The 11,785-nt window shown below is 32.7% G+C and overlaps 3 protein-coding genes across 6 annotated transcripts; all 3 read right to left on the bottom strand.

Annotated features, from left to right (window-relative positions):
* Positions 1-722: 722 nt before the first annotated feature.
* LOC100305793 (uncharacterized) lies at positions 723-1,509 on the bottom strand. The gene is made up of 2 exons (NM_001249833.2): positions 1,180-1,509; positions 723-1,033 (listed from the first exon to the last, which is right to left on the bottom strand). The coding sequence occupies exons 1-2, from the start codon at positions 1,421-1,423 to the stop codon at positions 957-959; spliced, it is 321 nt and encodes a 106-aa protein (NP_001236762.1). The 5' UTR covers positions 1,424-1,509; the 3' UTR covers positions 723-956.
* Positions 1,510-2,284: 775 nt separating this feature from the next.
* Positions 2,285-5,291, bottom strand: LOC100798288 (uncharacterized). 2 transcript variants are annotated; one of them, XM_014762890.3, is made up of 2 exons: positions 4,545-5,291; positions 2,285-2,867 (listed from the first exon to the last, which is right to left on the bottom strand). In XM_014762890.3, the coding sequence occupies exons 1-2, from the start codon at positions 5,212-5,214 to the stop codon at positions 2,728-2,730; spliced, it is 810 nt and encodes a 269-aa protein (XP_014618376.1). In that variant the 5' UTR covers positions 5,215-5,291; the 3' UTR covers positions 2,285-2,727. The 2 variants fall into 2 exon arrangements, with proteins under 2 accessions (XP_014618376.1, XP_006588589.1); XM_006588526.4 differs by having other exon boundaries at positions 2,285-2,840; positions 4,545-5,289.
* A 2,436-nt stretch (positions 5,292-7,727) lies between these two features.
* On the bottom strand, positions 7,728-11,024 carry LOC100527357 (uncharacterized). Of its 3 annotated transcripts, none has more exons than NM_001251789.2 (4): positions 10,610-10,940; positions 10,438-10,532; positions 9,911-10,032; positions 7,728-8,029 (listed from the first exon to the last, which is right to left on the bottom strand). In NM_001251789.2, exons 1-4 carry the CDS (start codon positions 10,788-10,790, stop codon positions 7,942-7,944), a joined length of 486 nt encoding a protein of 161 aa, NP_001238718.2. In that variant the 5' UTR covers positions 10,791-10,940; the 3' UTR covers positions 7,728-7,941. The 3 variants fall into 3 exon arrangements, with proteins under 3 accessions (NP_001238718.2, NP_001386906.1, XP_014618014.1); NM_001399977.1 differs by having other exon boundaries at positions 10,438-10,541; positions 10,610-10,836; XM_014762528.3 differs by having other exon boundaries at positions 7,746-8,029; positions 10,438-10,505; positions 10,610-11,024.
* Positions 11,025-11,785: the final 761 nt, after the last annotated feature.

Here is an 11,785-nt window from a genome sequence, read left to right on the forward strand (position 1 = left end):
CTGGGGGAGTTTGCTGCATATAGTAGAACCCAAATGGATTCCACTCAATAATGAAGAATGTGTCAGAAAATGTGTTGTTAACATTTCTTTTCAACCAAACATGCATCTGCGTCTATTGATTACTCCCTGGGGTCTCAAATATAAGAAGGAAAAAAAAATGATTCTCGTTAACTAACTAAGAAAGTTAGTTAACCATGTTTAATTGCACCAATCTTAATTAAAAATTAATTTTTTTTCTCAATATATTCTTCATTGGAACTTGATATAAGGAATAAAAGAGTCATTGGAACTAAAATCTCAATTAAATGAAGGTTATTTTAGAGATAATAACATTAAATGAGATAAAGTTAATTGAAATTTTCTTATATTTGAGACCAAGAAAAATGTGTTTTTATCCTTATATTTGAGATTGGAGGGAATATGTCAAACTGTCCATTTGGGTATCAGTATCTTTAAGGTGTAAGTCCCTATATTTTCACCCATTAAATTTTAATCCCTGTACTTTCTACTTATTAAGGTAGCCATTATTTTTTCATAACAGTTTGGTCCTAGAGGGGAAAAAAAAAACCCTTAGTGATAAGAAACTACAAGGATCCACACTCCATGACCCCGTTGATATGTGTGAGTGTGTTATTTATAAAGACAGAAATCGAAGTGAATATAAACAATAGGCACAGCAATCTTATCCAAACCAATTTGAAATTCTGCTGAAGGCAAATTAAACAAAAAAACTTGGGATACATTATGTGATCATACAACAAAAAAAGGGCATCATAAACTTTTGCCAGTCAGATTTATATCCTGTCTACTCCGCTAAATAGATTTGAAAGGAAACAAAGGATTGGGAGCAAAAAAATAATAATCAAACACCCCCATAAAATCAGAGGCAATACTGCTTATTGATCCTAAGCAAAAATAAAAATCTAGACTTTGTTCTAACCGCTTGCCTCTTGTCCCTATGCTGACTTCCGAATAATTTCTTCGGAGGGAAGTTCAAGCGTTGCTCCAGCATGCTCCTTACACGGCTTCACCGCTGCAGCGACAAGTTTGCAAAAATTGAGATGTAAAATTATAATTCCATATAATTAAAAGTGCGTGAACTACAATGTGGTAGTGCTGAGCGAGGAATGGAAAACGAAAAAAAGAGGAAGCGAAATAACAAACAGGAGGTGAGCATACCGTAAGTGCCAGAATCGGGATTGAGCTGTGCCTGGACGAGCATGTTGGTGATGAAATGGGAGGCCTCTTCAGCCTCTAGGAGAAGCTTCTGGATCTCCGCCTCGGAGCTCACGTTCTTGTTTTCCTCGAACTTCTTCCTTACTTCCACCGCAGATTCCTTCAGCATCATGGTGTCGCCGGAAAATGTTTTCCGTGTCGCTTTCAGAAGCGCGCGGTACGCGCTCAGAACTTGCCCTCTCCCCATCTCTGATACTACTGATCTCTCTGTCTCTCCGATCTCCCTTTTTCCCCTTCGCGTCGTTTTAGTTTCGCTTGCTTGTAACCATTGTCAAAAAGTATCTCTCACCTCTTATCAATTTTCTTATATGGAAACCCTTAAAATCTCCTCTTTTTTTTCAAAAAAAATGTTTTAAATCTATATATTTTCATTAAAATATGATAACAGTGTCTATATTTTTTAATTGATAAATTTAGTCTCTAATTTTAAAAAATATGTCAAATATATCCTTTTAATTTTTAACTTGAAAAAATATGATAAAATCTTTCAAAAATGAACTAAATCCATGTGCTTTTTAAAGTTTAAGAATCAAGATATATAGGAACTTTGATTAGATTTGATTGAAAGTATAAAAGACTAAAAACATTTTTTTAATTTTTTTATCCAAATATCGGAGGATTTATGATGGATTTGAAATATAAAATAATTTGGGAACTAGAAATTTAGTGAATACTTGATAAAGTTCAAAGGATTTAATAAAATGTGAAATCAGGATTTGCAGAACAATTTTAGTTTAATAATTCAATATATAAAGATTTTTAGTAGGAAATGATAATTTGAAAATTTTTAGAAGAAAATTGATACATAAATCTAAAATAGCTCAAAATAATGGATTTAACTCAGTGATGGAAGGTTAGGTAATATGCATGAAATCTTCAGTTCAAAGTTCAAACCTCAGCACCATCTTTGTAAAAAAAAAATTGTTAGATTTAAAATATAGAAAGACTTAATTTACTTTAAAAAAAACCTTGAGAAACCAACGTTAAGCATAATTCAAATTAAAGGGATTAACTATAAAAAAGGAATTAACTTGCAAAGAATAACGGATTGCAGTCAAAACTCAAAAAGATTGATGGCAGGTTAGTACATATAGAGTTTTCGAACGCAAGCCCAACATGCTAGAATATGTTTTATGAGACTTTTTTCAACTGTATTTTATGAAATTATAATGACTCATTAAGAAGTTGTACCCATCCCAAACAAATAACCAAAGCCTAATGCTTATTCGTCCGTCCTTGTACATATTTTCCCTTGCAGAAATCAGAAATCATTATCGCAAGTACAGCACTTCATACTTGGATCAATGTCTACAGAAGCGGATTGATCCCACATCATATTTTCATACTCGCTAAAATACTTCGGATTGGCAAATGGGTCAGGCCGTGGGTAAGCACCAAAACCACTTGGTCAGGGATTCATGCACAAAAACCCTGGAAAGATTGGACTCTGTTCAGTCTGTTGAGTTCACATTCCACAGATTTCTGTGATAGTCACCTTAATGCATCAACCATTCTACAATCATGCTTCCTGCGACGGCATCTATGATGAGATTTTTGATCTAGCAAGGTGTTCTCTCCAACCATCTCCCTTTTAGAATCTACAGCTGGTGCAATGAAGGTCAAGTCATTCTCTGAAACAGCCAATTATAGTGCTGCTAGTTTTATATGCAACAAATGCGTTCGTAGATAATGCTATGAAGTTGTATGAAATCCAAAAAATCATAATCAAATAAAAACACAATAAACTAGAACATTTCAACCTATTCACTCTTGCATAACTCATTGGTTTGTGAGTAATCTCGTGCAACAGAGGATCAGTAAAGCTAATCAGGGAAGCACTTAGCTTCAAATTCTAATTAGAAAAAAGCATATAAAATGAAGATTCCATTTAAACTTTCACGGCATGCTATAGAACAGCAACACAAAATTTTTAAGGTAGCTAGCAAATGTGAGCAAATTTTCACCAGGCATCAGTTGAAATGGCAAAAGCAAAAACACAATTTCTTTGCATTTTCTAGTGATTAATCAACATCTTCAAAATATTCCATTCCCTTACCTAAAAAGTTACTGTCAAAACAGCAATGCCATTTCTAAACAACCTTCTTCTGTTTTCTGAAAGTCAATAGTTTTTCCCACAAATATATAATGCAACTTCATATTAACACTTCTAGAAAGAAAAAAAGAAAAAGTCTCTCAATATTGTGCACTTTAACAACTCTATGGCCTATTCTAAACTCAGGCAAATCATCAGTTACAACACTACCAACACAATTGTACTGTTACATCCATCAACTTGTGCTCATTGAGACCTCAAGCCCCAACCCTCAAACCTAGATTTTGCAAAAGAGTTATCTTGGCACACTCTCCAAACATCTTGCCAAGCATCTAGAAATCAAACATTAAATAGTTGAAAAGGGGAGGAGGATTTGAGGCAATAGATTGCCACTGTTGTTTTCCCAACAAGTTGTAACTTGCAAATAGAAAAGGGTTCTTTAATAAGTTGGTATGCAGATAAGATCATCCTTTTATTCCCCAATCAGAAGCTTTACCAAACTCCAACAAGATACATAGCATAATGGAATCCAAGCATCATCTTCCCAACATCAAATATATTATCATTGAGGCTAAGTATGGTTTGGCGGTAAACCAGGGAGAAATTTTAAGTAAAGTTTTCTTAAAAATGAGATGTTTGGTATAACAATAATGAAAAGAGAACTTTACAGGAACTTAAATTCCCCCTCTTTAAGGAGTAAAATTTATTCCCAAATATGATCATTTTCTTCTGCCTGAGTCATGACTTTCATTTTTGTATACATAAATTTTCAGTCCAAATTATCCAGCAAAGCCTGGTTATCCTACCACATGTTCTCTGGGGCACTTACATGTATACAGTATACATACATTAAATAAGCTATATAAAAAATTTCAAAATAACAGCTATCCTGCTATCTACTATCCCGCTATCTGCTATTCAGCTATAGCGTTTTCGGGGCTCACTGCTACATGCTGCTATCCAGGATTTTAAAACACTAACAATTGATTTGAGAATGAACTGAAAACTTATTCTTGAAGCAATAATACTAATCCAAACAAGTTTTGTAAAAGAACACCACCAGACAAACAAAACCAATCCTTTTCATTTTAAACAATTGAAACACAGAAAAAATTCACCAGCCCTTACTAGAAATATACATAGCTCACAAACAAAAGCAAAACAAACAAGTTAGTGATCAGACACACACCAAACATCATCCAGGAGAAAGAAAACAAAATCCAGTAGAAAGGAGCTAAAGCAGAAAAAGCTTTACCTCCAAGTTGGTCACCCCAGAACAACAATCTGGGATCATCCTCTTCCTCATCAAACTCATCCCCATATCCAAACTCAGCATCCCCGCGATAACCCGGTTCGCTCCCATACCCAGATTCGTTACCATTTGCATCAGAGCAGCCACTCACCCCAAACCCAACACCCACATTCTCCTTCTCGCCATCCCTCTCTCTCTCCCTCCTCGAATTCTTCGCCTCGCTCACGTCCGAAGACCAATTCGGATCCCCGTTGCCGAAGAGCTCCCCACTGGAATCGGTGCCCATGGCCACCGGGAAATCGGAGCAGGTGCCGTAAGCGGCGGAGGCCCCCACGGAGCAGCAGCGCCGCGTCCCGCTCCGGTCGCTGCTGCGGCCGGACAGGGATCGGGAGCCGCGGCGGCGCCTCTTGCGCGCGACGAGGCGGTAATTGGTGGCGCGGTTGTTGTTGGGGTTGTGAATGGTGTCGTCGTCGGCGGCGAGGGTGAGTTTGGACATGTCGAGGGAAAACGAGGTGGTTGTGCGATCGGAGAGGCAGGGGCGTTTGTGGTAGTAGGGTTTAGGGTGGGGCCCGTCTTGTTGGAGCTTGAAGGGTTTCCAGCTGCGGAGCTGCAACAAGCACGAGTCTATGGAGTGGCGCGAGTCCAGAGGCTTGTGCGACATCGATTGAGTCATCACAAACAAGACACAGAACCAGGAATTGAATTTCAATTGCCAATTCTCTATTCTGACCAACTCATACTTTTCTATACACACCACTGCAATGGCTTTTTTATATTATATGAGTTAGATTTCACTATTTTATTTATTTTTCATAATTATGGCTTAAATAACATTTTTATTCCTGTAAAATAGGTTTTGTTTTGATCATTATTACTTTTTATTTTATTTTAGTTTTTACTGTCGAATAATAAATGTTTATCGATACAAAATAGTGACGTTAATTATATTAACTTGTCGCATTCATAAAGAAGTCTAATAATATGTAATTTCCATTGGGAAATTGTATCAATGAACTGTGAATATCAAAATATGAATGTTGTTATGTCATTAGTCATGTGGGAGGGGGGCCTGACTTTGTTGGATCGTTTGTTGTTTTACAAAATTGACTAGAATGGGAACTAATTAATATTAAGTTCGGTTAAAAGTTGCATGTGCTATCATCTCTATATCAATTAGCATTGTTTATTGGTTTTCATGTTTAATCGAATCATAAAAAGATTTATCTTATCTGATTTTTTTTTCGAGATAAATCTTATCTGAATATTATGCTCTATCAAATTTTAATTATTATATGATCAAATTTTATTTCTAACTTTTCTAAATTTAAAATCAATATTTTTTTTTAAGAAATCTTATTTTCAAATATTATATTTGATCAAATCTTAATTATTATCTAATTTATAATTACTTTTATCCTTGACTTTGTTAAGTGCCAACAGTGAACCTCTTTTAATAATAGATTGTATAATCTATTATAATCAGTTTTTATTTCTAACTTTTTATAAATTATAAAATTAATAATAATATTATTTTTTTGGTAAATTACATTAGTATTTCTTGAGATTTTTTCATATTGCACATATTTCTTCTTCTTTTTTTTAACTGTACAACAAACTCTTATAGAAGTACACGATCTAATATTTTTTTAAACGATTAACGAGATTGATGTAATGTATAAGAGAGCTAATGTAATATTTTCAAATAATTAAGGAGATTAATATATGGATAAAAATATAATATTGTGCAATATCTTTAAGAAGTGTCAGTGTAATTTACCTTTTTTTTTTAAGAATCTTGTCTAAATATTATTATTTTTATCAAATTTTAGTTATTATTCAATCAGATTTTTTTTTATTTTGTTAAACACTAATAGTGAACCTCCATTAACTTAAAATTTAAAAATACAATGACACAAGTCAATGTAATTACAGATCATGACATCAACAACATGTAAAATATCACACCGAGTGAAAGAAAGATATTTCTATTTTTTTATATTCCTTATATGACATTTTGGTATTTTACATTTATATATAAAATCATGGGTCATTTATATATGTATATATATGGTTGGCCTCCCCTTTGGTTTGAGTCTGGTCCGGCCTTGTCATTAGTTACCGTATATTATTTTAAATCGCAATACGTCCTATTGTAGGAACTTTGGTTGCAATGCATAATGGCATAATGCAGTCAAAATCTGCGAGTGTGTTTATTAGGAGGAAAATAAATGAAAAATATAGTGAATTTTCCTAGTGTTTTGTTTGAGATAAATAAAAAAGAAATAAGGAAAAGAATAAAAAATGTATAGGTAATCAACTTTCATCGATTTCATTTTCTTTATTTAGACAGTTCAAAATTGCTAAAAAATTGTCTTCTCATTTTATAATTACAAGAAGACTATTAACCTTATTTTATAAATACTTTTTTTTCTTTTTCTTCTCATTATTATATTTACATTTCTCTGTTACTTGTGGCAAATACAATCCTTCCATTATTATTACTATAGTTTTATCTTTAGAGACTATTAACCTGTTTGGGTATGTCAATTGTATAAAGCTTTTTAAGTTACAAAATTAGATAAATGATCTTATAAGTACTTATAAAATAATATAATAATATGTTTGTTTAGAAAGAAAAAAAAACACTGGTTATAAATATTGTAAAAAGTACACTTCATCATATGACATTTTTTTTTTATTAAGCTAACATCCACATATGCTTAATAGATAAAAGAAAAACTGCATATACCTTTTTGAAGTTAACTTAATAAAATATTTGTTACCCACATTAATTACTTGTAGTAGCAAAAAAACATATAATTAAAATATTAGCTCATTTTAAAACTAAATAAAAAAACTAGTGCAACACTTATGTTGAAAATTAATATCTAATTGCATTTCTTACTTCTTCCATGCATATAACATATGTTTGAATTGGTTCTTGTCATTTTTCATAATCAACCCTGTCATTATCGATCATCTCCTCCACCAACTGATTAGAACAATATTTTCTAAAATACTTTAATAACGAAAAATAAAATAAACATATTTTGTAAGAATTAAGATGAAAAAGAAGTTATGAAAACAAAAATGAAAAAAACTAAATTATAAGGAAAAAATATATATTTTTCTTTTTTTTAGAAGACACTGGATTATTATTATTATTAGAATGCAAAAGAGCAGTAATGGAATTAAACACATCAATTTAATAACTTTTTTGATGGTTCCATACTTCCATCTTTAAAAATAAGCTGTACCTCAACGTATCAAACCATAAGGACAATATGTAATATCCATACAACAAGCATAGTTACGAATTTCTGTGAACATTATTTTTTTTCTTTGGCTGAAAGGGCCGGTTATGTTTATTGTTGTACTATATAGACGCAGCCATTACAGATCAGTGTTTGATTTTTGGCTTTTTCACGATCATCACAGTGCAGTGAGCATGATGAGCACAATAGTCACTGACACTACCTAAAACCGCCCTGAAAATAGAAATAAAATAAAAGGTGTCTAAGTATAACTGAATTAAGATATTTTGCAGTGAAGTGCTCTCGCTTCTGGCAACAATTAATTCACATGTTCCATTCCATTATAAAAGAACCAAAAAACAAACGAACTTGAGAAAGCAAAAAGGTGTTACCATAGGTTAAAAAGAAAATGATCTCACCGAGAGTTTGTAATCAGTAGAAAATTAATGTATGTCAATACACAATACAGTAGCATACAAAAACCAATGCTGATCTAGCTGCTGCATGACGTGGGCTATGTAATAATTTTTCAGGACTCTTGAATTTTGAGTATGACATTACATTTTGCTCATGTTCTTGCCAATTTAATTATGTGATTGTGATTATTATATTGGTTCATTTGAAAATGCTAGAACTCAACTCTGTTAATTCATGGTAGACCCCATTCACATGGAGTGGATCTCCTCAATTTATAAAAAAATTATATAATCTCAATTTAAATAAATAATAACGGTTAGATTAAAATAAATGGTTAAGATAAATTTTAACAAAACTTATTGTTTCATTAAAGTTAGAAATAACTTTCCAGTCCTAATTTTATTTCCCTTTTCCAAATCAATTTTCCCTAATAAGATAATTTTAAGAAGGTTGACAATGAGTGGTAAAAAAAAACCATGATAACCTTGACGTTTTGGTGGCTCATGCGACAATCTGAAGTGAGACTCTACAAAGGTTAGTAGCAAGTGGTGAAAAAGTTTTTGAAGAAGACACAATAACCTCGACTTCGTGGTGACTCTAGCAACAGAGAGAGAAAGTGACCGATGACGAGAACTAGAAAGTGAGGACGACAACGATCAGATAGCGATACCGACAAGGCTCCATCATGAGACACCAATGATGGTGACCAAAGAGCGACGAGAGGGCGTGCCAAACCCAATTTCTGATATGATTTTCTCTTTTTTTTCGTAATCATTACTAATTCAATAAAATGATGATTTTTTTTTCTATTTCTGAATAGGATGGCCATTGATCATTTTATTATCATTGACAAAGTTGATTTTTGTTGTTTTTTAATTTTGAGAAAATTGAAGAAGGTGAAAAAAAGCAATTGGCAAATGCTAGTCATCAATGAAATATGCATTTATCAATTGTCCTAGTGTATTTTTCTTTATCTGGACTTGTCGATTATTACTCTAAAATGAATTACTTTGAGAACTTATTACTTGTTAAGATTTTGTGGATAATAACTTTAATTAAGATGAAAGCTTCGGATAGTGTTTGATGGGTATTTTTTTTATGTGATTTCTATTTTTTAGGATGAAAAAATGGTTACCATTGAAATTGTTTTTGTTATAATAGGACTAAAATTGCATGTTATATCACAAGAGCGAAAACTTTTGTATTGAGATGAGATATTTGGAAGGATTTAAAATCACATCAATATTGTAACTTGGCAAAGATAGGAAACAAGCAAGAACCAAGATGAGCAAGATTATAAGAGGAGAGTTTTTTTGGAGGATTCGAAAGTTTAAGATGAAAAATTCTTTAGGAAAATTTCTGTATTGAAATCAAACTTTTATATTAAAATGAGTTATAAAAAGAGGCAATGTTTCGGTTCTACAAGTAATACGTTTAATGTGAGTTAGAAAAAATGTTAAGTAAAACTGTGAGTTTTTTTTTTTTATAAAAAACATTATCTTTAACAATTAATTTTAATCCAACCGTTATTATTTATTTAAATTAAAATTATGCAGTTTTTAATAAATTGAGGAGATCTGCTCTCAGCATTCACACATGTCTCAGAAAGGTATTTATTATTGTCCAAATCCAATCAACTATCACTGCAAAGTGAAGTGAAGAGCATGGATTATAACTGAGAGCAAAACGAAGGTATACCTTTTTATAGCCCCATAACCATGGCTGCCCACAACCAATATTGCAGCACGGTACTTATCCACAGCATCACAAAGAACATTTCTAGGATCACCTTCCACCACTTCCGCTGTCACATCATTCACCTGACAAAACATCATACGTACTATCTTTGAGAGAGGGTCGACAAAATTAATTTTAAAAGTAAATATATAATTTTGGATAATAAATTAATAATTAAATTTTATTTTGAGTTCCTAATAAATTGATATTATAATTTAAATTTTAAAATAAATATTGATAATTTTTTAATCTCAAGAAATCACATCTTTTTCTAAACAAAACATATTTTTTGTCTATATATAATTCATGCTTAGATGTCTTATAAAAATTATTTTAATTCAGAAATAATTATGGACACATGATCAATTCCTTTAAGGTAGAGTTAAACATACAAAAATTTACCTAAAATCAATTTGGTATAATTAAACATGCAGAAGAATAGTTAAGAGATCAATGAAAAGGCATGGAAAGAGGGAAAAGTGAATTACGGATTTGTTGAAGCAAAGTTGTTTGGCGGTTTCGAGGACTCTGGCGGCAATCTTTCTCAAATCGGAATCTACAATAGGCAAGATCTCAGCGGCTCCTGCATACACTAAGGAAGCGATTCTCAATTAACTAAGAAAAGCGTGAAAAAGCATGAGCGTAAAAGAATGAACGTACCAGGGCCGGCGAAGCCCACGGCGGAGGTGGCGGTGGGCCTTGAGTGGATGAGAACGAGCTTGAAGATTGGGCTCGGGAAGAAGTGATCCAAAGCCCAATTCAGCGCGTACGTGCTCTGCTCGCTGTCGTCTATGCCTATCAGCACCACTTGCTTCTCCGACGACGACGACGACGCTGCCATTTCAAAAAGCAAAACTCTCTTTACTTCTCTGTACTTGGTTGTCGTCTATGCCTATCAAACCAAACAAACCACTCGTCAATTATTGAATCAGTCCTTCACTATGGAAGCCGTGTTTGAAAACGACGTCGCGGATTCTCGCCCTTTGCGGATAGTGTAGGATACGAAAGAGGGCAGAATTTAATACTTTATTAATTATTTTTAATTTTATTTTCTTAGCCAATTTGAAGCACAATGAATATGTTCCCTAAGATAAGATTAGAGAATTAAATTTGTTTAAAATAATTGTAGAGTAAGATAAATTTGTTTTTTCTTTCACGCCTTCACGGCTTGATTTGGTTTTGGTGGTGTAGGTGATGGATGTGAAAGCAAATCTATGTGCGTGGACTTTAATGTGATCCATGGTATGCAATATTTGATGACTATGTAAGTCATGTTCTACATGGTTCTGTTATGTCCGATAAGTCTCACTGTCTGCCTCTCATTAGCTGGAAGAGTTGTCAAATTGGCTATGCCCAGCCACAATCAAAATGGGTGTAAGAAGAATCAGTCCACTCTTTTGTTGGTAGAGCCTCATCTGTTGCCTCGTCAAATCACATCAAAATTTATCTATTATTTTTTAACATTCAGTGATTTTCAGGCCAACATTTGGTTTGTTTAGCAGAAACTAAAATAATATATTATTTTATTAGATAATTTTATGAAACAAGCTTATATCTAGATGTCAAATAAAGAAGAGTTCTCTGCCTCATATCTTTGATTATGATTTGGGTCAAAGCAAACCACTGTGCAATCAAAGTTCTATCTAGATCAAGGTTGTCAAAATATTAAGTGGCCTTCTAATCTTTAATTAACTTGTGTGATATTAATGTGTTTTGATTATACATTATGTTTTTCTTTAAAATCTATTAATTGGTATTTTTTGGATCACTATATAATTGATGTGAAGTGTATATTAAGTTTGTTGATGATTAATTTTTGTTAAGAAATTTGACTGA

This window comes from Glycine max, chromosome 10, assembly GCF_000004515.6.
Source record: "Glycine max cultivar Williams 82 chromosome 10, Glycine_max_v4.0, whole genome shotgun sequence".
NCBI lineage: Eukaryota > Viridiplantae > Streptophyta > Magnoliopsida > Fabales > Fabaceae > Glycine > Glycine max.

Coding starts and splice junctions, on each gene's coding strand:
- LOC100527357 (NM_001399977.1), bottom strand. CDS start 10,790: ATGGCAGCGTCGTCGTCGTCGTCGGAGAAGCAAGTGGTGCTGATAGGC. Junction 10,033..10,437: donor AACTTTGCTTCAACAAATCC/GTAATTCACTTT, acceptor ATGTTTTGTCAG/GTGAATGATGTGACAGCGGA. Junction 8,030..9,910: donor GGTTATGGGGCTATAAAAAG/GTATACCTTCGT, acceptor TTCTATTTTCAG/GGCGGTTTTAGGTAGTGTCA.
- LOC100305793 (NM_001249833.2), bottom strand. CDS start 1,423: ATGGGGAGAGGGCAAGTTCTGAGCGCGTACCGCGCGCTTCTGAAAGCG. Junction 1,034..1,179: donor TCCCGATTCTGGCACTTACG/GTATGCTCACCT, acceptor TTGTCGCTGCAG/CGGTGAAGCCGTGTAAGGAG.
- LOC100798288 (XM_014762890.3), bottom strand. CDS start 5,214: ATGACTCAATCGATGTCGCACAAGCCTCTGGACTCGCGCCACTCCATA. Junction 2,868..4,544: donor CTGGGGTGACCAACTTGGAG/GTAAAGCTTTTT, acceptor TGGCTGTTTCAG/AGAATGACTTGACCTTCATT.